General features: G+C 45.6%; 1 protein-coding gene across 2 annotated transcripts in view; it reads right to left on the minus strand.

The window, feature by feature from the left end:
* grik2 (glutamate receptor, ionotropic, kainate 2) overlaps positions 1-25,804 on the minus strand; it is a 165,618-nt gene that overhangs the window by 104,039 nt on the left and 35,775 nt on the right. For both annotated transcript variants that reach the window (XM_031575743.2, XM_031575744.2), the window contains exons 3-4: positions 5,595-5,762; positions 4,071-4,328 (exon numbers count right to left, since the gene is read on the minus strand). In XM_031575743.2, the coding sequence (XP_031431603.1) occupies positions 4,071-4,328; positions 5,595-5,762 (426 nt within the window). The remainder of the gene's footprint in view (positions 1-4,070; positions 4,329-5,594; positions 5,763-25,804) is intronic.

Consider the following 25,804-nt stretch of genomic DNA (forward strand, 5'->3'; position numbering starts at 1 on the left):
CGAAATGAAACGAAAGAATCTGCGGCGCAGGAGCGGAGCGCGAGCGGTGTGATGGGCTCGGCCCTTCATTACTGTGAGTAGGGAGGCTGCTGGTGTGGAGCAGTCGCACAGATCAAATTGAAACAGATTACTGGAGGGGTCTTGGGAGAGTCTGGGTGCGCTCCAGCGCTGCTCACTTCAATTCAGGCTCTTAGCAGATTTTGAAATGCGTTTATAGGCTTCTCTGCTCGAGCAAACACATGATATAAAGCCACGGTGGCTAACAAACATAGACACCCCCTGTGCGCTTGGGGCCAGATGCTAAAAATGCAACACAAACACAGGAGCCAGAAACTCATACGTGCACCCCACCAGCCTCTCTACACACACACACACACACACACACACACACACACACACACACACACACACACACACACACACAAACACACACACATACAAAGCTTGTTTGTGCCACATAGACTCACAAACGTGAAATTGATTATAATCATACTTGTACATTCAAGAATTACGATTATTTCTATCCTAAACCCGAATGCACCAACTTCAATAAAGACACACACACACACACACACACACACACACACACACACACACATAGACACACAATCTATCAGATTTTCAGTGAAAACTTAAACTTTTCCCCCAGCCACATGCAATAAGCCCTTTTTGATGGCAGCCATACAATCAGACACTCCTGAGTGAGCAAGCAGCTATAGGGCTGTCTACAGTGACCTTTAAACTAACGCAATTAAAAAAATGTCAGGCTTACATGGGTCAAACACGCCGCCATAAAAGAATTACACGCACCGGGCACACAGTAAATTAACTTCCTGCTGAGGGGAGAAATGCACTAAAAGGGGCTGTTTTGTACATTCAATTCCAGTTTTTATTGTTAGCTGTGGTGCCTGTCAACACAACCGAAATCCCCTGAGGAACCTTCTGAGGCTTAATGGCAGAAAAACAAAGATTCCCATTACAGATTGGGCCAGCACCAAAAACCAAGCTGTTTCTTTCTTTCTTTTTCTTTCTTTTTTTTTTTTTGAAGGGGGTAAGTAACCCGACTAGCTTCCCTCTGACCCCTCTCTGCGCTATGCCGGCTGGCTGAGATGTTGTCACGGTAACTGGCCCATAAACGCAATGAGGAGGGCACTTAAACTGTCACTCTCTCCCGCTCCTGAGTGAATGAGAGAGAATGAGAGAAAGAGAGAGGGAAAGAGACAGAGAGAAAGAGAGGGAAAGAGAGAGAGAGAAAGAGAAAGGGAAAGAGACAAAGAGAAAGAGAGAGTGGGTTGAAGAGAGAGAGAGGGTTAAAGAGAGAGAGAGAGAGAGAGAGAGAGAGAGAGAGAGAGAGAGAGAGAGAGAATGATTGAGACAGGACCAGAGACAGGAAGACAGGAAGAACAAATAATGGACACGGTGCCCACTCAAACACAGACACACAGACACACACACACACGCATACACAAGAAATAACACACACACACACACAAACCTAGCCCATCAGAGCTGTCTCACAAACTCACAAAAGCCAAAACGTTTTCCTCTGCACCCTGGCCCCGCCTGCCTGATGACAGATAGCAATACCAGACAGGCATCTACATCTCCTCTGACCAGTCTTGCTCTGCCTCTACAGGGCATGTGTGTGTGTGTGTGTGTGTGTGTGGTTTGTGTGTGTGTGTGTGCGTGTGTGTGCGTGTGTGTGTGTGTGTTTGTGTGTGTGTTTGTGTGTGTGTGTGTTTGTGTGTGTGTGTGTGTGTGGTCTGTGTGTGTGTGTGTGTGTGTGTGTGTGTGTGTGTGTGTGTGTGTGTGTGTGTGTGTGTGTGTGTGTGTGTGTGTGTGTGTGTGTGTGTGTGTGTGTGTGTGTGTGTGTGTGTGCGAAGGCTCGGGGAGGGAGAGAGGAGTTGGGCCGCTGCTGCACTGTGGCCTAGTCACTATTCTCTGCTTATGATCCACCATCACACACACACACACACACACTCATGTGGACATAGGATCATATGCTCACAAACATGCCACAGTGATGACAAGCCCAGTGACAGGACATAAGCCATCTTATGGTAACTGGCATAATATAAGGAATCATATAGTCACTGACATAACATAAGGAATCATATAGTCACTGACATAATATAAGGCCAACGAATGGTCACTGGCATAACGTAAGGAATCATGGGGTCACTGACATAACATAAGGGAGCGTATGGTCACAGACATAACATGAGGAATCATGGGGTCACTGACATACAGGAACATACACGGTCACTTGCACAAGCTAAGCGGTGGTACACTCACACACATAAAGGGAGCATTCAGTCAGTGACACCACATAACGGATGGAATGCTCAGCTGTGTAGAGGGGGAGAAGGCAGGCAGCGTGTCTAGCTCATTTCCAGAGTGAAAATTAGAGGCAGTCCCAGCGTCCCCAAACAATCCAATTACCCCAGTTATTGTTTCCTATGGATGTGGGGTTGCCCCGGCTCTCGTCTGGCACGGCTTCTTCCTAATGGATTTCAGCATGCTGGAGTGGGTGTGTTCACTTTGTGAGTCGCATCCATATCCATATCCTATGGCTAAGGCTATCCTATGTCTATCAAGCCAACGTTAGCACATTAGTCCAGTTTAAATCTAATGCAAGTCCCACATCAATTTGTCCCTGTGTATGCACCTGTGTCAGTTCCCCCCGTACAACTATGTATATCTGAACACACTATACCCATGTATATAGTACGGTATTCCACATCTGATATACTGTGTACACATTCTGTGACATATGCCGTATCTAATACATGCTGTGTGTATCCGTATCTCCTTGTTGTCAGTTTGAGTGACGTGGTATTTGCCTGACATAAGCTAGGCAAGTCAGGCCGGTACACCAGTCTGAAATTCAACACTGATAAACCATCTAAAGACTTTCTCCCTCCCCAACTCTTGCCGGCTCTGTCCCTCTAAGAGCTCCACCAGAGATGCTCTGAGCAGCGGAGGCCCACTGTCCCATTTAGGCCCTTTGATGAGGCTGCATGAAGGCTTGGATGGGGGAGGGGTGGCTAATCTGGCCGTCAACCCTGGCGCTGGCTCCGCTACCGACCCCTGGCATATGGCACGGGTGCCCCCGGCTGCTGTTGCCGCGGCGGTGCCCGCTACCTCGCCATGGCCTGTCAGCCGGGAGCTTTGGCCGGGACAGCAGACCTGTGGGAGAGCAGGAGGGGGGGGGGGGGGGGGGGGGGGGGGGGGTGGTGTAGCCCTTCTGCCCCCGGGGCCGGAGCACTCAGGCGGGAAAGGGGACATGCTGTACCCGTCCAAACAGGCGTGGGCGGGTGGAGGGAACCACTGGTCTCCTCTGCAGGCTCACTGTGTGATGGCTACGGTGGACTATGCTGTTTAGAAAAGCAGGCATCTCATCTGTAGCACACTGAAGCCAATGCTAAAAAAAGGCAAGGATTTAGCCACTAATGGATGGTAATATTATAATCCTCAGGAACACACCCTGTCATAGCACACCATATAGTTTATGCTGCTCTGACTTTAAATACTCAGAAAAGATGCAGTCAGCAGGCACCTGACAATCTTCTGACTTATGCATATGCTACCTCAGCACTGCAGTACTTAAGCTGTATGTGTGTCTGTGTTTATGTGTGTGTGTGTGTGTGTGTGTGTGTGTGTGTGTGTGTGTGTGTGTGTGTGTGTGTGTGTGTGTGTGTGTGTGTGTGCATGTGTGTGTGTTGGTGTGTGTGTGTGTGTGTGTGTGTGTGTGTGTGTGTGTGTGATCTAAATGCAGATATATACGTAGGAGTATTCTATCAGTCCCATCTTGCCACTAAAGAAGCTAATTATATATATTAAGACGGAAGCCAATTATATATATTAAGAAAGAAGCCAATGATATATATTAACAAGGATATGATAGGATTAAGAAGGATTCAGCACATCCTGGTAAAACACTTTTTTTAAATCACCAATGATCCAAACTAAAAAATGTTTAATGAACTTATAACAAACAGAGGTGGACTCTAGAAAACCTTTCAGGTGCCTTGAGGGGGTGTGACTGTGAACCTCCCGTGCTCTCTCACCTGTGCTGTCATCGTAGACCACCGTGACGGTCTTCCACTTGAAGAAGTGCACCAGGTCCAGGATGGCTCGGCTGAGCGAGGAGAAGTCCGGGTAGAGGCTGACGTAGAACGAGTCCCGGTTGTCGGACACCTGGTGCTTCCACTTGGTCTGGATGTGGGGGACGCCCAGAGCGTTACAGATGGACTGCACCGCATTGGCCGAGGAGCTGTGCGAGGGGCCAAAGATGGCCGCCACACCCAGCGAGAGCTGGTCACATGCTGAGAGGAGAGGAAGGCAGAGAGAGAACAGAGAAAGATGGCAGACAACTGTTAAGAATGGGGGGCACTGGGAGGCTTCCGATCACAGTGCATGAGAAATAATCTGGCATCGAGGAAAGGGAGGGAGGCGGTTGCTCAGTAAGTAAGGAAGAAAGGTGGTCTGGGAATTGCAGGGGTTCCTGTGAGGAGGCGAGCTCTTTCTGGCGGTATGTTGAAGTGTCCTTGAGCAAGACACTGAACCCTTAACTGGTCCCTGTGGGACGAGTGAGGCTAGTGGATGTGAGCCGACTAGCAGAAAGCTACAAGAGTGCTTTTAAAAATCCAGTCTGCTTGTTCTGTACTTAATTCTACATTCTACTGTAAATTCTTTGCTAAATGAAATTGCTATGTTTACTCTTATTGTTTTGGAACAGAGGAAGCAAATGATTTGATAAAACAGAGCCTTGATGATATGCATGTGTTTTTAGATGCATGCCTCCATTTGAACGTGTCTTTAAACGAATCCACCTTTTGTTGTCAGTAAAACTACTTCTATATCGACCATCTTGATTCTTTGCCCCAATTTTTAAGGATTTGTCTTTGTCTGAATTCCAGCAAAATGTAAAGAAATGCAATAAAAGCACACAAAAGAGCCATACAAAAATGCATAGAATGAACAAGACTGTCTTCTAATAACATATTCAGAATTATACCATGCCGTTAGTCTAAAATCTGTCTAAACTCAAGGCACCGATAATGTTTTTTCTTATGAAACAAAGGTAGTTAAAAGCCATGTTGGTTTTTATTAGTGCATCAGGAACTGTGTAACCACCTTTTGATCCACACCGGTAAGACACAGATTACTCATGTCCATAAACCTGTCTCTGGGGTACCAACAGGAACCCGCTGAATTACTGTTGTTGACTCATTCACTGACACTAATCAATTTTCTGTGTTGATCAGGGAGCCAGTCAGAGAGACTCCCTCTTTCTTTGATACTCCTGGTATTAGTCCCTCACTCAGTGTGCCAGAATAATATGACAGGTGTTTACATCACTGCAGGCTACATGGCATAAAAGATGCCCCAAAAAGATATCAAAGGACAGAAGCTAATGCAGTCAGAATCAAGGAAGATGGAAAAGCCAATGTCTTACAGTCTCTCCAGTTTGCCTTTAGTAGCATACAATGCAAATGTCCTAATTAGATCCACTCACACTGACAAATACAAAGGATATCAGGCCTTGTGTCCTGCCATAAATTACTGTAATTAAGTGTTGTCTGTCTTACCTTTCCTGGAGGCCTCAAAGCTGTCATGAATGTTTATCCTTTGGATGTCGTACGTGAGTGTCGTGTTTGGCAGGAGAGTTCTGTTCCTGTTGATTGTGTTTAAAGCAAACTTAAAGGCAAGTTCCTCAGAACCTGACGGACCACTTTCGATGGATTCGAATATCCCCCCTGAAAGAGCGAACAGAGAGAAGAAAAATAGGGCAGCGCTGTTAGTTTAATCAGAAAATAGGTCCCATGTCAGCCAATCCTTCCACTGAACACTGAAATTAATGAAAAACAATTAGACTGAGGAACAGCACACAAGATTGATCTTCTTTAGGGGGAAATGCATCACACATCTGTCCAGCTGCACTACACACACACACACACACACACACACACTCACAAACACACTCACACACTCACACACACACACACACACACACACAGAGAGTTGTAATTGTATCACTGCCCAACAGCAGGAGAGAGTGTTTTTAAGTCTGCCTATTCGAAATAAGCTGGCCTCCTGTGTGCTCTTTTGACAGACTACAGATGAATGAGAGTCACCACGGCGAGGGGGAGGAGGGAGCTCCTAGATTGATGTGGCCTTATTGGCCAGCCAATCAATCAATTAAACCCATGGGGAGTAGTATACGGTAAGCGAAAGAGAGGTAGAGAAATTGAAGTGTTTTGTTTAAGGCATATAGCCCTCTGCCCTACACAAACACACACACACACACACACACACACACACACACACACACACACACACACAAACACACATGCGCACACGCACACTGGAGTCAACATTAAGCTTGACTTAGCACTTTATTTACCCTCAATGCTAAGCTAAGAGGGCTCAACCCTCTAACCTTTTAATAATGCCCAAGTGTGAATAACAACCCTGCCCCTCGCAACCCCGTCACCTCTGCCATGACCCTACTATATGTGCAAGGCAGCCATCTACATAACAGGATCCACAAACCAACAAATCAAGGATGTCCTCTGTGAATCCTTCCTCAGAGACCGTGCATGCTATTCTTTTAACGGAATCTGAGAGCGGTTGAATGTCAGTCATCAATCAAGTGCCTTTTGTCGGCAGGAGAAAAAGGAATGCAAAATGGCCTCCTTCGCATGCACAATCAAACATTTAGCAGCATAATAGGATCCACCTCCCACCTGCCACCCCATGCCTGAAGGCAACATTTTCTTCAATGATATCCAGACAGCATCCTACACACTAACCTTTCAGATGCTACTGCTTTTGTCCCTTTCCTGCTCCTTCGTGGTTGATTTCCGCCTTTTTCTGTTTTGTCTTTTTTGCTTTTGGTTTGAGGGTATATCGTGTAACCTTTTTCCTCTGATATAAACCCAAAGTAGGACAAATGTGTGAGTATAAATGCCTTTCAGGAAAACCTTCCGGTAGGTATGGCCCTCCCTTCTGCTAGCTTTGAGAACTCCTTCAGGGCCTTTAGATCTATCTTTGTTTAAATTGCTACACAGTCTCTTTCACATTGGAACAGGTAGTACTGTTCTAGTACAACTCTTTCTGTACGAGAGAAAGAAAGGAAAAACATCTTTGTTTTTTTGAGTGATTATTTGTTGGTTTCAATATCATATCATATCAATGTCATATTTTTTTATCATTTGGGGATAGCAGGTTTGTGTCAGTCATTTCAGTCACAGCTAACAATATGCGCTTTAACACTCCCTCCTTTTGACCAGGTAAAGCACTCCGTTCCTGCACTGCTTGAAACATTTCCTATAAATAAAGTGTATTATTAGTATCATTATTATTATTGTTGTTGTTATTATTTTTTACTTTCTTTTTAATGGCCAAAACACAAGTGGGGGAGGACAAAAAGAAGGGACAGGAGAGGAGCCAAGGAGAGGGAGCCAAAGTTCTTCTCTCATTGGTATGCACCCCATGGGGGAGTCCTAGTTTGCATGTCGTAATGAGTTTGAAGGCATTAATAACCATCAGTTAAGCAGGATGTACTATAATTGGAAGGCTGTGCAGTTCTGGAACCATCCTTTCACAAAGAAGGGAGGACCATTCTTGTTGAAAGCCCTCTCTCTCTCCACAGGGCTGTATTGAGAGGATAATGCACTGTGGGCAGGGGAGGATAATGCACTGTGGGTAGGGATGGAAAAAGGGGTGAGGAGGGAGGATGGTGAAGGAGTCAGAGAGATGGAAGGAGAGGGGAGAAGAGGGGAGAAGCTTCAAACGGCCCCTAGAAACATGAAAAGGGCTCCTGACTTGCAGGTAAGACAGGAACGAATGTGGTGAATGTGACGGATGAAAGAAAGAAAGAAAGAAAGAAAAAAGAAGGAGTGGCAGAAAGAGTGATAGAGGAAGAGTGAGTGTATGACAGGAGGGCAAAAAATGACTGGAGCCTAATCCCGGCCAATGAAAAGGAACCAGGATCCCAGCAAAGAAAAGGAACTAGGTCCCCGTGCACGCTAGTGATTAGCCGTGCTTTCTTCCAGCCAGGCTGAACAGTGGAAACCTCATGGCGTGAAAACACTCAAAAAGAATCACATGGTGGCCTTTTGTTTGAGAGCAACTGAGCAAAACCCACTATACCCACAATGCCCCAATTAAGATGTTACTCCGCACCTTACAAAAGCCCATGAAAAACCTGAGCGCCAGCCGGATTCCTTAAGGCACAGCCGACAGGCTTTATGGGCCTATGAATACAGAGAGAAAGAGGGGGGGTCAGTCCAGGTCGCGCAGCAACTCTCTCGGTGACAAGCCGGGGTTGGAGGGGTCACGGCGACGTGTGTCTCTGGAGAGGGACCGGTGAGCACTGTGACACGTGTCAAACACTCATGCTCAATCTGTCGCCGGGACACACCGATCGCTGAACTACATTGCTGCTCTGCCCATCTCCAGTATTCTAATGAGCACTACCTGACAGCAACCCCGTCTCTGTGTCCCCAAGACCAATCAGAAGGCTCGTGCAGAGTCTTGCCTGCCAATCAGATCACCAGGCACAAAATGTCACGTTTCTGGGCAGAGAATTCTCTTGAATATTATTGTAGTCGTTCCTGCAGCTGAAAGAGTAAAACACTGCGCTAATAAAATGGTGGGGTTATGGGACCCCAGGAGAAAAAGGAAAAAGTGAAAAAGTGTATTTAGACTGTACTGTAACTTGCTTTGGATAATCATGTAATTTTCTGGAATATCCGAATACTTTTTTTTTCTGTTACACCAGCCTAAGTGTTACGACCAAGCCATTTCTTAGCTTCCCCCTAATTCCCCTGTCTTAAGTGCAGTGTTATGACTCCTTTTTTCTAGCTCTGAGATCTCAGTGGCTGTTCTTTCCTTCTAATCAGCTGTAATTTAGAGAACAATGTGCTCAATGTCTCTCTCTCCGCTGGGTGCTTCCTCCACACGCATGTCAATCTCACTCTCTCCGTCCCCTCAGATCACAGTGCTTTATGCCTCCTCAATCAATCAACCACTGAGCGCATTCGCCTGCATTATTAATCATACACGCACACCAGCAACACAATCAATGCCTTCACAATGCTGCCCCCTTGATCATAGCCATTTATTTAGCGGCGTTTCCCTTTTAGTCCATCTAAGCGACAATCAGCTTAGAGAGGTGCCAAGGCAAAAGGGGACGATTATTTTCTCCCAAACAAATAGTCTCCTGTTGTATGAGGAATCAAGAAAACAAATCGATTGTTTTCCTCGACTGCAATATGAGCAATTTACTCTTTAAGCTGATCGATCTGCTCTGATCACAACGGGATCACAGCGAAACACGGATCAATCCTGAGATCACATCGATCAGACCAAATACTGTCTAAAACAGGGAGGGATACCCAGCTTGATTTAAAAGGCCCCAAATACACAGCACACAGTGCAGTAGGGTGATGACAGGATGCCAACGTCCAAAACTACGGTCCACATCACATGTGCTAATGAAAAACACAAATGATATAATCAGCAGTTTACAGGGGAAGTAAGGTTCTTAATGTGTTCAAACCTTTATAGGAACTGTACTAAAATGGAAACTGTGTCACGTCCGCCCTTAGGGTGCTCCACTCATGGCTGCAAGTTGTAGCTATACAAATAGTTACATCGCTAAAAACAACATCTTCAGACAAGAGGGCAAATAGCTTTAGCTGATGCTGAATGACAAGAACATAAAGACCTACCAACCAACAGCTCGCACACAGTAATACTCTGCAGCAACAGGGAATGTCATCTGTGTATTTGTGTGGTAATACAGGCCTGAACACCTCCATTGAAATGAGTCTCTGAGGAGGATTCAGAATACTCCCTCACTGGAGAATTTTCAGGGAGTGAAATATGGTATGCAGATGGGTGACTGAGTGAAGGCAGACATTAGTGGATGGATTATTTGATAAAGTGATGAAAGATGCAGGGGGTGAAAGATAAGAATGCCAAAAAGAGTTTCATTTTGTTGATGCTCAAGAATGATCTTCTTTTTTTCTCTCCTCCTCTTCCTCAGCGCACTCCTCTGCAATCGATTGATATACTCCCCACTATCTTGGCAAGAACTGTCTCCGCTCCAAAAGGGCTGGAGAGACTGCCTTTGATGTATTAGTTCAGTAATCCAGTCAATCAGTGGTATTAATGCTGGTTTGGTTTGCTTAAATGGCTTAATTTGTATGTGTGTGTTTATGGGGTGGGTGGGTGTCCCATTTTGAGCAGTGTCTGAAGGCCACGCTCCACGGAGGAACCAGGAGTGGCTTTAGCCTAGAGGAGATAAACGCAACTCAAAGGGCACGCGAGCGAGCTGAGTCAAAGGCATCAGAAGCCTGAGAAGCCTGATCTTTGCACGTGTAGCCCCCCCATCCTTTTCATTGGCAGACTGATTTCTATCTCGGTGATAGCTTCAGAGAAATGTGCTTGGCACTGATAACAATGAGAAGAAAACTGTGAGGCTGCTCTGAATGGGAAATTCAAGTGCAGTCAAGGAGCTGAAGGCTCATTCTGACATATAATGTCACAAGTAATTGCAAGTGAAGACTTGGTCTAGGAGGTGAAGTTTGGCGGCAGGTTAACAGGCAGTTAAGCTGTGGTCTGAATCATATGGTGAATGCCTATAAGGAGGAGGGGGACTATAACGCTGCTTGTGCTCTTCTTCTACCCGTAAGAGTGCTGTACTTGACTTAAGTATCAGTGGCATCTCTCCTTGTAAGGCACACAATATGTTGGCTTAGTCATTCATTTTAGGGCCCTTGACAGAAAACCGGAACGCAGACTGTAGTAAATGGGTGGAGATTCAGCAATGAAACATCATCTATCTCAATTTGTGTCTGTAAAAAAAAAAGATGGATGCTGCCATACAGCGAAAACCCCCCCCACCCTCACACCACCCTCACAAAAAAAACGGGTAGATTAATATGAAATTCACAGCTCACATCTCCTCCTTGTTGCTGCGGAATGTAAATAAGCCTTTTTTTCTTCATATTTTGAAAATAAATATATAAAGCAGAAGTTTGCTCGAAGCGAGCCCTGCGTTGCGGCGCTGTTGACAGTTTGATGGCTATCAGTGTCAGAGTATCAGTGCAGCATAACGGCTGACTAGCTTAGCGTGACGCTGGCACAGGACACGTTCCATCTTTATCATGGCAGGGACACCACTGCAACACTCCACTGAGCGCGTGCCTCTGTGTGTATGTGTGTGGGTGTGGGTATCTTTGATTGTGTGTGTGTGTGTGTGTGTGTGTGTGTGTGTGTGTGTGTGTTGTGTGTTTGTATGTAGGGAGTTTGCTGTCTGAATAACTGAACTATTGCCTCCTATGAGTAACACAAACAATCCTCTCACAAGGGAATAAGTGGCATATGGTTTTATATATAAATATATATGTGTGTGTGTGTGTGTGTGTGTAGGCGTGTGTGTGTGCACTTGTACCAACAAACACTGAAAACAACAAGCGCCGTAAGTGTAGGTAAACTTGCATGAGAGGGAGTGATTGATTGTGTCCGAGCCGCGGTCCAAATCGCGGCAGGCTGCAAACTGATGTGGGGTAAGGTGGGCCCGACAGCCAGAGCCAGAGCCAGAGCCCAGCCCGGTGCATTTGATATGCAGAGTCGGATCCGATTGGTGGCGCTTCCCTCCGCACTGCTCATGAAGGAGCTTTGATCAAACCCAGAAGGCGGTTCTTTTGCATAGTTATTTCTGCTGATGGGCGGTGGGTTTGCAGCGGAGCCCCTAAAACTTCAAACCACAGGCAGCAGCGCTTTGTTCTTACTCTCTCTCTCTCCCTCTGACCCTCTGCACCGCCTCCTCTCATCTCTAAAGGTGAATCTATAGTCCAGGCCATAAGTGTCGCTCGACACGTCAACAAGGCAAAACGTCCATCGTATCTCTTTTAATCCAATAAAACGACAACGACAAAAACTGTCTGCGCCTTTTCAAAATCTTAGATGTACATGACAGGACAGATGTGTCTGCGATGATTTTGTCTCTTTTACATAATTTTTTTGTCGAGCGACACTTTCACCTGGCGCTATAAATTGGCCTCTGGTGTATCTAGTCCATCTGCCGAACCTGAGTCAGGTCTCTTCAGTATCACATGGTAAGGTGCGCTCTGTTGTGGGAAAAAGACTGTGCAGGCAAGACACGGCTGGATGACTCCAAAAATGTCACCGCCTTTCTCCTGGTCCATTCAGATATTGGGAAACACACACCCACACACACACAGACACACACACATTCACAAATGTCAGTGTGTGTTCTCGGTATGGGGAGATGCATTGTGCGCTGCTCACAGATCTTTAAATGTCAACGATTCCTCTAGACCTAAGAATGCGCGGAGGGACAGGAAGGTCTCTGCTCTCAGACATTCTCATCCACTCACATGGGCTCTACAATTTACGCACACACACACACACACACACACACACACACACACACACACACACACAAACACACACCACACACACACACACGCACACAAACACACACACACACACACACACACACACAAAACAATGTTCAATCTCCAATAATCTACAGTTGAGCCACTGTAAGGCTCTTTTTGATTATTACACCCATTCAACACACACTCACGCAACCAAATTCAACACACACTCACGCAACCAAATTCAACACACACTCACGCAACCAAATTCAACAAAGGCTTAAGCTGCCAGAGGGCCAAAGTGGTGTGCAGTCCATGCACACAAATAGTGTACATTTTCAAAAAGAGACCTGCTTGTGTAGCACAGGCAATCTGACACAGGAAGCAACAAAATGGCCTCCCATTTTAAATGTGAAAATCATGCAAGTAGGACATTGGCAATCCACCTGAGACCATGCTAATAGGAAGTACCCTAAGAACACTGTAATGACAAAAGACTTGAAAGAGGAAAGGAAACAGCACCCCCCCCACAAACACACACACACACACACACACACACACACACACACACCGACACACACATCCCAAGTGTTAACGCAGCTCATTTCCACACCTGCTGAGAGGAGAGTAAAAGGGTCTGTGCTTTGCCATCTGTGTCAGTATTTGGACAACAACAACACTTTTGTTAATAGAGATTTTTTTTTACATCAACTGCAAAGGGAAAATACACACACACACACACACACACAAACACACACACACACACACACACACACACACACACAATAACATACACACAATCTCCTCCTGTCTCTGGCTTAGAGGAATTGATTCCCTTAACAAGTATGCTGCTCCCTCTGGTTTAACTAACCTCAGAGTAGGTGCTATGCGCTCGCTGTCTGCTGCTCTTTCTTAACTAACCTCAGAGTCAGTGCTATGTGCTCGCTGACTGTGGTGCCCATTCTTTTTTAATGAGAGCGATTCTTTCTGAACTTGGCCATGGTGAATTGATTTTCTCCACACACACATGCACCCCCGATATAATCTCTGCCGCACAAGAGATGGGAGATCTGGGGGATGGAAACGGAACACATGCACATACACACACACACGCACGCACGCACGCACACACACACTCACGCGTGCCCCTGACATGATTTGCTCTCATTTCACACACAATTTGACCCTTGACCCCCCCGCACTGTGCTGTAATCCTACTGTGTTTAAGAGATCAGTCAGAGAGACAGTGCTGGGACTAATGAGATATGAACACGAGTCTCGCGAGCCTCGTCGACTTCACACCTAGGGGCAGTTTTTAAGCTTTCCTCCTCTTCATCCTCTGCCTTTTTTGGCAAACAATCTTCCTTCCTCTTAACATCTTCCGAGATTAATTGAGGTGTGCATTTTTTTTTTGTCCAGGTCTGAGAGACGGTCAAACGACAATCTTTAATTCTGGGTGTAAAAGTTGCGACCACTCCGGTTCTCCATTATTGTAATACAGCCCCATTATTGAGCATGTTCCACTTACACAAAAAGGGCAGCATGTAACACAACCTGTCACAAAAATACAGAGAAGGACTCTGGGAAATATCAGAAAGAGGCACTAAATGACACCAGTAATACAACTCAACACATTCATTTAACCAACCTTAAAACCTAAAACTTCAGAAGGGTGCTCACGGGAGTATCCCAAACTGATGCTACGTGCGGAGAATCACGACTAAAGAATGGCATTTCAGACAGCCTTATTAACCTTGAGTGCATATAGCTCAACTGCTACAGCCTGGTGCTCACGGTGGCAAGCAGTAGGCCAAGATCATGCTCCGGGAGTATTACATACTGCTGGGGAAAAGGGACGCAAATGACTGTTAGTTTGTAAATATGTAAATATGCATCAGAAGGCCACAGTCAGAATCCCACTAAGGGATTCATATTGGAATGAGATATCATGTCCGCTGTGTGTTTCTTCGGTCTGATATTATTTACCATTTTATCTTCATGAGTAAAATATACATGCACAAGCACAAGCACGCGCAGACACACACACACGCGCGCATGCACTCACACACACACACAGGCACGAACACATAGAATGTTCTTAATACTCGTTCCAAAAAAAAGGACTCTGCATCCTGAAAAAGGGAGCTCGGCACCCCTGCTCTAGGCATCATTAAACACACAGGGTCCTTTATTATCAGCCACAGCTATTCCCTGCGCATCTGACATCTTCTTTGGAATTCATTCCTTACTGAACTGTGGGCTGGGAACCCTTTTTCCCATTTGAATATTTTGAAAAATTGAAGAGGATTGAACCGGTGAAGACATGAGTGGTGGCACTGCTTACGGATTCACAAAATGAATCCTTTTTCACTTGCTTTATTGAAATAGTGGTCTGTACCGTTTAAGTGTGTGTGTATGTGTGTTTAAGTGTGTGTGCGTGTGTGAGTGTGTGTGCGCACGCAAACAAGTAGAGTGCAGCAGAACACAGACAACTGATAATAAGAAAACAAAGGCTAGCAAATCAAATTGACAGAAATTCTATTTTTCATGAGGGGGGGAGAAACCAGAAGCGTCGAGAGGGTGTTGAATTATAATGTCAGGCAGAGATGCTTCTGATACTGGGAGCCCAGCATGACAGAGATAAAACATGAAATGGCGAAGTGTGTGTATGTGTGTGTGTGTGTGTGTGTGTGTGTGTGTGTGTGTGTGTGTGTGTGTGTGTGTGTGTGTGTGTGTGTGTGTGTGTCCAAAAGCATTTAATTCATTATGGAAGCACTTCAAAAGTGGCAGTGAATATATAAGGTCTCCGTGAGGTATCAGCTATAGCCTCCTCCCATTGGCTGTCCAGCCAGCCTGCGCAAATCGCTCATGTCAGTGCTTGGTGACTAATGAACTCCAGCTCAGCAGCAAGGTCACGGACAGGTGGACTCCATGGCAACAACGGAACCTTTCTCAAACAGTGGGCAGGCGAGGCTTCTCTGCTGGATTCAGGAAGGTTCTTTGTGAGTCTCCGAGACAGAACGAGGTGGCGATAAGTGCTGCAAAGACAACTAGCTGTGCCGATAATGAACTTGTACCATGAGATTGCAACCAGGGATAGAGGAGCTGACATGTTTGCCTACTGTCAGCCCTGCTGTGCAGGACATCTCTCAGGCTCAGTGAGCGATATCTACATGTCCTGATGTTCCTTTTAGGCTATAGAGGCGTTACGTGACAAACATGCAACTCTCCTTATGCGGCACGTGTTTCACAACAAATTCAACCGAAAAAATGTCTTTGAAGATGGTGTCTGTGTACATAATGTATAAGGAAAAATACGAACATTTATGAAACTCAGTGTGAACCCAGAGAACACACATGCTTCAAGCATGGAATTATTGATTACCCTATGGGCCGAACAGACCTGCCGTTGAACCAGCCAACCCCCACACTCGCCTCGCACACAGGTATGACCTCATGGCACAAAACTCATTCACATCTCAATGTTGCTATTTGGATCCTCTGTCTTCAAACGATGTGCACGCTAGGCATTACCTGTCTATCCCAAAGCTTTTGCATGCAGGCATTACCTGTCTATCCCAAACTATGTGCTCCATATTTCAGTACCTCAACATCCTTGCACCTCAATGCTTTTATTTGAGATATTTATGCTTGTTGAACACCCTCTTCCTCGTCTGTAGAACCTTAACATGACCGTGAGTAAGGGTCTGAGGTACATCTCAACTCTGCTGCATGCCCAGTGGCTGTAAGTAATTGTAATTTTTGTCTAACAGAATAATCGGTGGGTATGAAAAAAAAATAGACACACACACACACAGCCATCCAACCGTACACCCACTCATAGACCGACAAATGCCCCCATGTCCTCCCACACAGCTTTTCACAAAGTACACAGACAGAAAAGCACCAGCAAACCCTGATGGATTTCATCTCTCTCTCTCTCATTCTCACTCACTCATCCCTTTTTATCAATATATTTATACACACACACACATGTGGACGTGGTATAACCTAATATTTCTGTGGCCGCGGCTCCTCTGCCTCTCTTTCTGACCCTTTTGGGGATGTGGCGGTGTCTTCAGGTATGAGTCTCAGTATGTATTAAGCTGAGGCTAATACATTAAATGACATTTCAAACTGAATCAGTGCACACACAGCGCCTCTCTTCCTGGGGGCACCGGCAGGGCCGTCTGCTAAGACAACCAAACCAAATTTGTTTCGATGAATGAAGAGTCGCTACCTCAAGCCATGTGTCTGTTCTCTTCATGCCTTTCTTATCTCTCCAGCTTTCTCTCTCCCTCCATCATCCCCCCCCCCTCTCTCTCTCTGTCTCGCTTGCGCTCTTTCTTATGATCCTCATATCTCTTTTCTCAAGGACGCTTCCTTCACTCTCGCTCTCTCTCTCTCTCTCTTTCTTGCAGATCTTCCGTCTACTTTGAAACTTTGCAGTCACTCCCTTCATCTCACCCTCACACATCCTGCCCTGCATACCTTGAGGAGACGATACCACCGTAACCGTCCAGTGCTCTTGTTACCATTTTCATGAATCCCCATTTTGACCCAAAAAAAGAAGAAAATGGCCTCCAAAAGAAATGGCGCTTCCTTCTTTCCCTGCATGAGTCACCATTTCCAGCAGGCAGAGAGTAGGTCATACCTGTCTAGAGTTATTTCAAAATGTCTCCTTGACTCCAGCCACCGCTGCCTTTTGCTCATCTCCAATAAAAAACCCAATAACGTTTCGTCTCAGTAGTGTAAATATGCCAGGGACCCTTGGTTGAGCAGACGCCATGTTGTAGGCTGAAGATTTCTCTAGAACTTGCTCTATGCACACCACTTGTACTACTTGTACGCCACATAAAACCCATCAATTCTAATTATCACAGAGGGGTGCTTTTGTTTTTTTTTGTTTGTTTTTCTATTTATTTTTAAAAACCTCACACTAAGTTTCTGCATTTGAGACAGTGTTTTCTAGTCATAACATGAGGTCCCTCTTCTGAGGGAGCCCAGAGCTGGTTTCATGAGTCACATGCTGTTCAGTTGCTATCGCGTGAGAACAGCCTCAGTGAATGTGCGGCCTCAGTATAGCAGTATAATGGCACAAAGTCCTGACTTAACTAAGCTGGGAGGGTGGGAAATGCGACATCAAAGATTCCGCATGAAAATATTAAGTATACTAAACAGAATAACAAACTAACCTCAGAAAATAAGTGGTGACAGTAAAGCGTCATAAATATTCATAACGGCTTTTTAAAAGCGGGTAATCACTTTGGCTGTCTCTGCATAATGCTGCGTGTTTATTCAGAAGCTCCCAAGCTGAGGATAAAATGACTCCTTCTGAGACAGGACTAAGAAAACAGAGAGAAAGAGAGGGAGAGAGAGAGGAAAGAAAGGAGACAGAGAGAGAGAGAGAGAGAGAGAGAGAGAGAGAGGAAAGAAAAGAGACAGAGAGAGACAAAGAGGGAGAGGGGAGAGAAAAAATATGGAAAGACAGAGCCATAGTGTGTGTGTGTGTTTGTGTGTGTGTGTGTGTGTGGGTGTGTGTTAACGGGGTTGCCGTGGGTGTGATGTGTGTATGAAGCGCTTGCTGACACATTACGGGTGCTAATGCATGAAGACTCAGCCGTGTGGCTCTCTCATTAATACTCACACTCACGGCAGGAGTGAGAGCCTCAGCTGAACCACACACACACACACGCGCACACGCACACGCACACGCACACGCACACGCACACGCACACGCACACGCACACGCACACGCACACACACACACACATACAACCACAGACAGACACACACACACACACACACACACACACACACACCACACACACTCATGGCAGGAGTGAGAGCCTCAGCTGAACCACACACACACACACACACACACACACACACACACAAACACGGACACGCACAGACACACAGACACACACACACACACACACACACACTCATGGCAGGAGTGAGAGCCTCAGCTGAACCGCTCCATAGTCTCACACACACACACTGAGACACACTCACACATGAATGTTAGTACACATGCACAGTAACGCACTCACATATATTATAGCACCATGCACATAAACAAATACACACACTCACACACACACAATCACACAGACATGTTGGTAAACATGCATGCACACACAAACACACAAACACACACACACACACACGCACATAGATAAACAGATATTCACACACATACACACAAGCAGATATTCACACACATACACACATATTAGCACACATGCAAACACACACCCATAGCTTCCATAACATATGCATTAGCAAACAGACAGGGGCATCTCTACTGTACACGTTCTTCCATCCCTTCTCTACTGAATGACAGGTGTTCTTCTCTCCTCTGCCTTTTGAACTCACAGACGTTTTCTGTAAGTGCTCTGTAAATAGAAGTCCATTTATGGCGGCATGGATTGAAACATAGTCATACTCGCTCTCATACACACTGGCACACAGGCACATACACAGACACACACACTCACACACACACACGCACACACACACACATACACACACACACACGCACACACGCAGAAGCCCACACATATGCATGTATACAGAAGCAAACACACTCACACCCACACACACACCCATTTAAAAGCCGGCAAATATCAGCTCACAGCAGACAGTGCAGCCAAGCTCTGGTGCAATTGTGACCACCCACATAGCCATCATCTCAACCTGTTTGAGCAGTGCTCACCCACGTACATACAGGGAAAAAAAGCAGATTTTGCCACACAGTCCAAAAAAGACACAAACACACACAAAAGTACACTCACACACACACACACACACAAACACACACACACAAACACACATACACACACACTGTAACACATTGTGAGGTGACGAGGTGGGCAGTGTGTTTGTCTTGGACAATGGCTGGAGTCTCTGTGTGTCTAAACGGATGCCCACGTAGCTAGTGTTCTCAGACCCTTTCCCCACACAAAGAAATTCATTTTGAGGCTTCCTCAATGCAGTTTGGCTTTCCTTTTCTTGTTTTTTTTTCTGAACAGCCCATAAAACCAGACGTAGACCTACAGGAAGCAGCAATGTTTTCCCATTCACAGAGGAAGCCCTAACAATGCAGCGGACTAACTCACCTGTCACCTGAGCAATGCAGCTAACTCTCCTGTCACCTGAGCAATGCAGCGGGCTAACTCTCCTGTCACCTGAGCAATGCAGCTAACTCTCCTGTCACCTGAGCAATGCAGCTAACTCTCCTGTCACCTGAGCAATGCAGCTAACTCTCCTGTCACCTGAGCAATGCAGCTAACTCTCCTGTCACCTGAGCAATGCAGCTAACTCTCCTGTCACCTGAGCAATGCAGCTAACTCACCTGTCACCTGAGCAATGCAGCTAACTCTCCTGTCACCTGAGCAATCAGCGGGCTAACTCACCTGTCACCTGATCCACTCCAACGAGAGGAGGGCTGCCTGTTCGGGGTGTTAAGAAGCAGGAACTGACATGCTGCAGGTTATGGCTGCCCTACTGAGAGCCGACCTCTTGGGGTTGAGAAGGAGCACTGAACGGATGTTATGCCTAAAATGAGGAGGAGTGTGTGGGGGGGGTATAATACCACTGTTGTGATGTGTTTGTCATAGGATCCATCCAGACTGTAGTGCATGATCACAATGTGTGTGTGTGTGTGTGTGTGTGTGTGTGTGTGTGTGTGTGTGTGTGTGTGTGTGTTGTTTTTACAGATCTTCAGACACGGTTTCCAGAGTACTGTGGCAAGGCTGTGTATCAAGCCCACTGCTCTGCTGTGTTAGCCTGTGCGTGCAGGAGAAGGCTGTGTATCTATCAAGCCCACTGCTTTGCTGTGTTAGCCTGTGCGTGCAGGAGAAGGCTGCATGCAGAGGGAGCTGGTCAGGGCTGGTAAACATTCCGTGAGTGTTTTATGAGCGTTTCATTGGGTTTGCTGAGATGAGGGCTTCAGGTGTGTCACAATGAGGCCCTGGACTGGGTAATCAGAGCACAGGCTGCCTGTGGAGACTTGCTCTGAGGTGGGGATCTAACTTGGGAGCTAAGCCAGAGAGAATATAGGGCTTTACTGTCCTGCAGAAAGGGCAGGGAAGGGATTGGAAGAACAAAAACAAGTGAGATGTAGAAAGAGAACATTGAGAGAGAGAGAGAGAGAGAGAGAGAGATATCTTTTGTAGAGACAAAGAGATAGAGATTGAGAGAGAGAGAGCAAGATCACCCTTCAGCGAGATCAAGAACAGAACAAGGGGCACGGGAGTGGAGGGGAGCAGAGAGTAATCCCCACGAGCCCGGCTCGACCCAGACCCATCCTGTGAGGGGAGGACTGGTGTTCAGGCACAGTGCTGACTGCCTGCCTGCCTGCCTGCCTGCCTGGTCTCGAGCCGGGCTCCTCTCCCTCCAGAGGGACTGTGCTGCAGTGAACAAATCTGCCAGCTCTGCCCATTTATCATCTCTCCCTATCAATGACTCACTCCATCAATGTATCGATCACTCTCACTGGTATGTATACGAAAGGCTGAGCCTATTGTTAGCCTGGAATACGGGGTCAGACCAGAACAAACGAGCAAGAGCAAGGCAGAGGGAGAGAGAGAGAGAAGAAAGAGAGTAAGAGAAGAAAGAGAGTAAGAGAAAAGGGAGTCTTTATAGTGACAACGACCTCCCAGGAGAAGGCTCCCAGTATTATGTAGGACAAATGTAGGACAAAGAGGATATTATTAATAGAAGAGCTAAAAATAGCTGACAAAATAGTTTATGACAGAGCTAGGAGAGCATACGCCAGGCTAGGCTAGCTCTGCAGACTCCTCTTCACCCCACGCTTACTAAGATAAAAACAACACTCTGGCAGCAGAACTCTCTCTCTCTCTCTCTCTCTCACACACACACACACACACACACACACACACACACACACACACACACACACACACACACACACACACACCCACACACACACACACACACACACACACACTACATACACACCCAAACCAAGGCCTCTGCCACAGACACCCACTTCAGCTGTCCCCTTATGGGCAGGGTATATGTCTCATGCCATGCCTTGCCTCGCGACTGCACTCCACTCCACTCCATTCAAATAAAGCATGTCCCAAATGCATTTTTAATGAAGAGTAGATTAGAAAACTGGATTTAGAATCAGTGGGAAGGATTAATATTTCAGCACGAAGCCAATTTCCCTCCAAATTGAAAAGACTGAGAATAGAGTTTGCTCTCTCTCTCTCTCTGTCTCTCTCTCTCTCTCTCTCTCTCCACCAGAATTGGGTAAGGGTTTAGGGAGGAGGAGCAGTAAGAGGAGGAGAGGAAATATAATTGTCTTCCTTTTTTCATAAGCACCAGAGCATGTTGGTCATGAAAAGGTTTTACCGCGGGGCCTGTATGCATGAGTGTGTGTGCGCGTGTGCGTGTGTGTGTGTGTGTGTATGTGTATGTGTATGTGTATGTGTATGTGTATGTGTATGTGTATGTGTGTATGTGTGTATGTGTGTGGGTGTGTGTACACACATGTGTGCCTATGTCTATGCCTGTGTGTGTGTGTTTGTATGTGTATGCCTATGTGTGTGTGTGTGTGTGTGTGTGTGTAGCTTTATGGTAGGCCTGCTGTCTGAGCAGCAGAGCCAAAAGCCCTTCTAATCAGACCACAAGGAAGCATGTCCAATCACTCACACATGATCATTAGCCTGACAGAAACAAACTTTCCTCCCAACAAGCAGAATGCATCTTGAAAGTGATTGGTGTCTGTTGTTATTCAGAGCACAGACTGCAGTGGCAGACAGATGCAGGAGAGCATACACTTTTGCTTACACCAGCACCACACAAGTCCCTAACAGGCACAATATGACACATACATATACACACACACACACACACACACACACACACACACACACACACACACACACACATACACACACTTGTGCTCTAACTCATCGTAGCCCTTGTGTTTCCATCCATTACATTTTCATGAACATTTTAAGGATGACCAAACGCCATCGCATGATGGATTTCTCAGCCATCCCATGATGGATTTTATTTCTCAAAACTGACAACATATGCTACAATTTGATATGGTTGGTTAAGAGGTTTTTGGTGCAAATTTGCTTGAATACTTGAAGATGAGTCATGAAAAAATGATGTCATTGCACTTAACATGGACACCATGCGTCTGCAACATCTGGACCAACACAGTGATTTCCATCTTATTCTATGGCAGAGCTTCCCTAAGGTGATGGAGAAGATTTATAACTTTTGCACATAGACATGACGTCAACAGTGAAGTAGTGTGCATTTAGTAGTTAGAAGAATTTACAGTGCACACTGACACAGACATAGCTAATTCAGAGGGAGATAGTTTTCATAGCTGTAAATGTTCCCTGGTGTTCCCATGTGCACTGTCCTATGTTGATTTCATTTTTATTGTGTGACAGTATGTGTGTGTGTGTGTGTGTGTGTGTGTGTGTGTGTGTGTGTGTGTGTGTGTGTGTGTGTGTGTGTGTGTGTGTGTGTGTGTGTGTGTGTGAGACAATATGTGTGTGTGTGTGTGTGTGTGTCTGTGTGTGTGTGTGTGTGTGTGTGTGTGTGTGTGTGTGTGTGTGTGTGTGTGTGTGTGTGTGTGTGTGTGTGTGTGTGTAAAAGTGGATAGCCAGACCTATATTTGATCTCTAAAATAAAATGTAAAATATCATGCTTATTTAATACTTTATTCTAAATGAAATGAAAAGAGCTCAATCACCATTGTCTGGGAGAGATTCAATACTCTTTGTAATATTTGATAAAGCCTCCTTGATGCAATCACTAATGCATATCTTGATCAAAGAACATGATACACACAAAAATATAAAATTATGTAACAGCGTTTGCCTGAACACACACTCAACAATGCAGAGTCTTTTTAGACAGAACTTCAAGGGAGCCTACAAGTGCTGAGTCATCAAAACAGTTTCATTAGCCATTTTTTATTTATAAGTGTTATCCCATTTTGACCACACATCGAGATTCGTTTGCGAGAACTCAATAAGCTGGATGAATTATTGAACAAATCGTGTCCAAATCTTTTCCAGTACTCAGTTAAAATTCATATCTAGGCAATAGTCTAGAGTGCTTGCTGTCAACTGCATTTAAAGTCACAGGAAAACAACGTAGTGAAATAAGAGACTGCCTTTGTGGCTGCCTCCTGCCAGAAGGGGAAACCAACAAGATTGTGTAAAACAATTGTCAGAATTTTCTTTTCTAGTTACGGGCCTAAATAATTGATTGCCAAATTCCAAGAGCTCTCTTATGTGTAATCCCACAAACCTCTGAGAGTAAAGTATACCTCTGAGAGAATAGAGAAGTTTCTGGAGAACAAAGAACTATGTAAATGGGTATAAAACAGGAGTGGAGAGCAGTGACTATAGCTGAGAGTTAGCTAAGGATTTTGACCTTGACTCCTTGCGGCTTGTAAGTACTTTAAGTATTACTGGCCTGGCTCAGTGTCACAATGTTTCAGAGATAAGTTTTACACATAGACAAGGAGGGTGACTTCAGTGGGTCCAAGAGCTGATTTGAGTGCAAAGAAATTGGAACGCCCTGCAGACAAAAATGACTGCAGACAGTGAGCTTGTGATGGGATCATGTTTCATTCCATCCGTGTTTACCGAATCTAGGTTAACGAGGGTGCAGGGATCTGTTTGACGGGAACACGCTCCGTCATTAGCGTCCGCTACGTAGCCCTAACCTTATGACGACAATTCGTTCTCGGAGTTCAGACGGGCGGGGTAGGAAGCATTTCATTCCATTGACTAATCAGCGTTGTAATTAGTTCAGCTCCCTTTCTCTCAGCTGTCATTTCTGGGGGGGAACCTTTAATTGATCATGATGCAGGAGGCAGTGCTTGCCCAATCTCCAGCCAAGAACACAGACGAGAAAGAGCCAGATGTGTGCCTGATCTGGCCCATAGGCAGCTGTCTGGGGGGGGGGGGGGGTAGAGACACAAGCTGCATGACAAAGAGAGTTGAGTCACTGTTCAATGCAACAGCACACCTCAGTCTGTGTGTTTATCCTCTGTGACAGCAAGGTGTCCATCAAAACAGTGATTGATGTGTGGGCCATGCTGGCAGCCATTTTCTACACACCTACAGACTCCCCAACCCGCCAACCTCTGACTTGAAATCTCGAACAGGTATGTAAACACTCTCCTTCCCCTTACAGGTATTTGGTCTTCAAGCACAGAAGTTGACCAACCGCTGAGTGTCGTGACAGCCCCAAGTCGTTAGGTCACAGGAGAAAGAAGGAGAGACAAAGAGAGAGAGAGAGAGAGAGAGAGAGAGAGAGAGAGGGAGAGAGAGAGGCATAATGTGAGGACCACATGAAATTCAAGGCCTAGCATTAAGGGACAAAACATACAGGAGAGAGGTCCCTCTCTAACAGACAAGTAGGGTGAGCAGCAGTCAGACCTCCTCTTAAAGGGGGAGTTTGCACTTCTGGTGAAAGGCTGTTGATATTTTAGTCAATAAAATGACACCCCTTCCTCCCATGCTTCTGAAGAAGCAGGTGATGTCAGCATGCGATCAACATCTTTGAACCCAGGTAAAGACAGAGAGGGTCACTCATTGCGGTGCACTGACTGACTAACATTGGCACTGCATGCATACACCAAAATGTGCTTGAGACATTCAGTCAGTGAGTCAGTGAGATGAATTTAACTGGAACTCTATCACCTAAAATACACATAATCCTTCTATTCAACAACATATACACCCTTAGGAGAAAAATTATACAGAGGCAACTTTATCATTTTTAAAGTGAATTTGTTCCTTTCAATACATTTTGTTCTTGGGTGAGACAGAGGGAAGCCCTTGCCCATTTCCCATAATAGTATTATTGCCTGGGCTATTCCAGACACTGATCAATTATTCACGGGATCTGTCCCAAATTTAAATACACTCTGAGGGAAGGAGCTCCCACAGGATGGCCCACTCCAGCTCAGGCTGAGGGAACTAAATCAAGTCTAAGGTGCTGACAGCTACGTATGTCGTAAAAATATGAGGAAAAGCAAAGTTACCATGCCATGAAAATACTGTTTGCTCATTTATATATATATCCATTTGCACAGGATCAAATAGTTGGCCTAATAATTTGGTTTTGAAGCGTTTAATCTGGGCTGAGGGATGTGAAGTGTTGATGGTGTCTCACCATGCCACAGTCGCTAATATCTGCACTCTGGTGGGTGGAGTTATGTTTTGTTATGGTTATGGCAAAATTCCCATAAGCATTTCCTTCCCCTGCTGTATTTCCTAACTACAGCTGTTTCATTTCTGGAAAAACTGTGTTTCTTTTGTAAAATTCTGATTGAAGTTGATTGTGCAGTTAAAAAAGCTTGC

The sequence above is a fragment of the Clupea harengus genome, chromosome 11 (assembly GCF_900700415.2).
Source record: "Clupea harengus chromosome 11, Ch_v2.0.2, whole genome shotgun sequence".
Taxonomy (NCBI): domain Eukaryota; kingdom Metazoa; phylum Chordata; class Actinopteri; order Clupeiformes; family Clupeidae; genus Clupea; species Clupea harengus.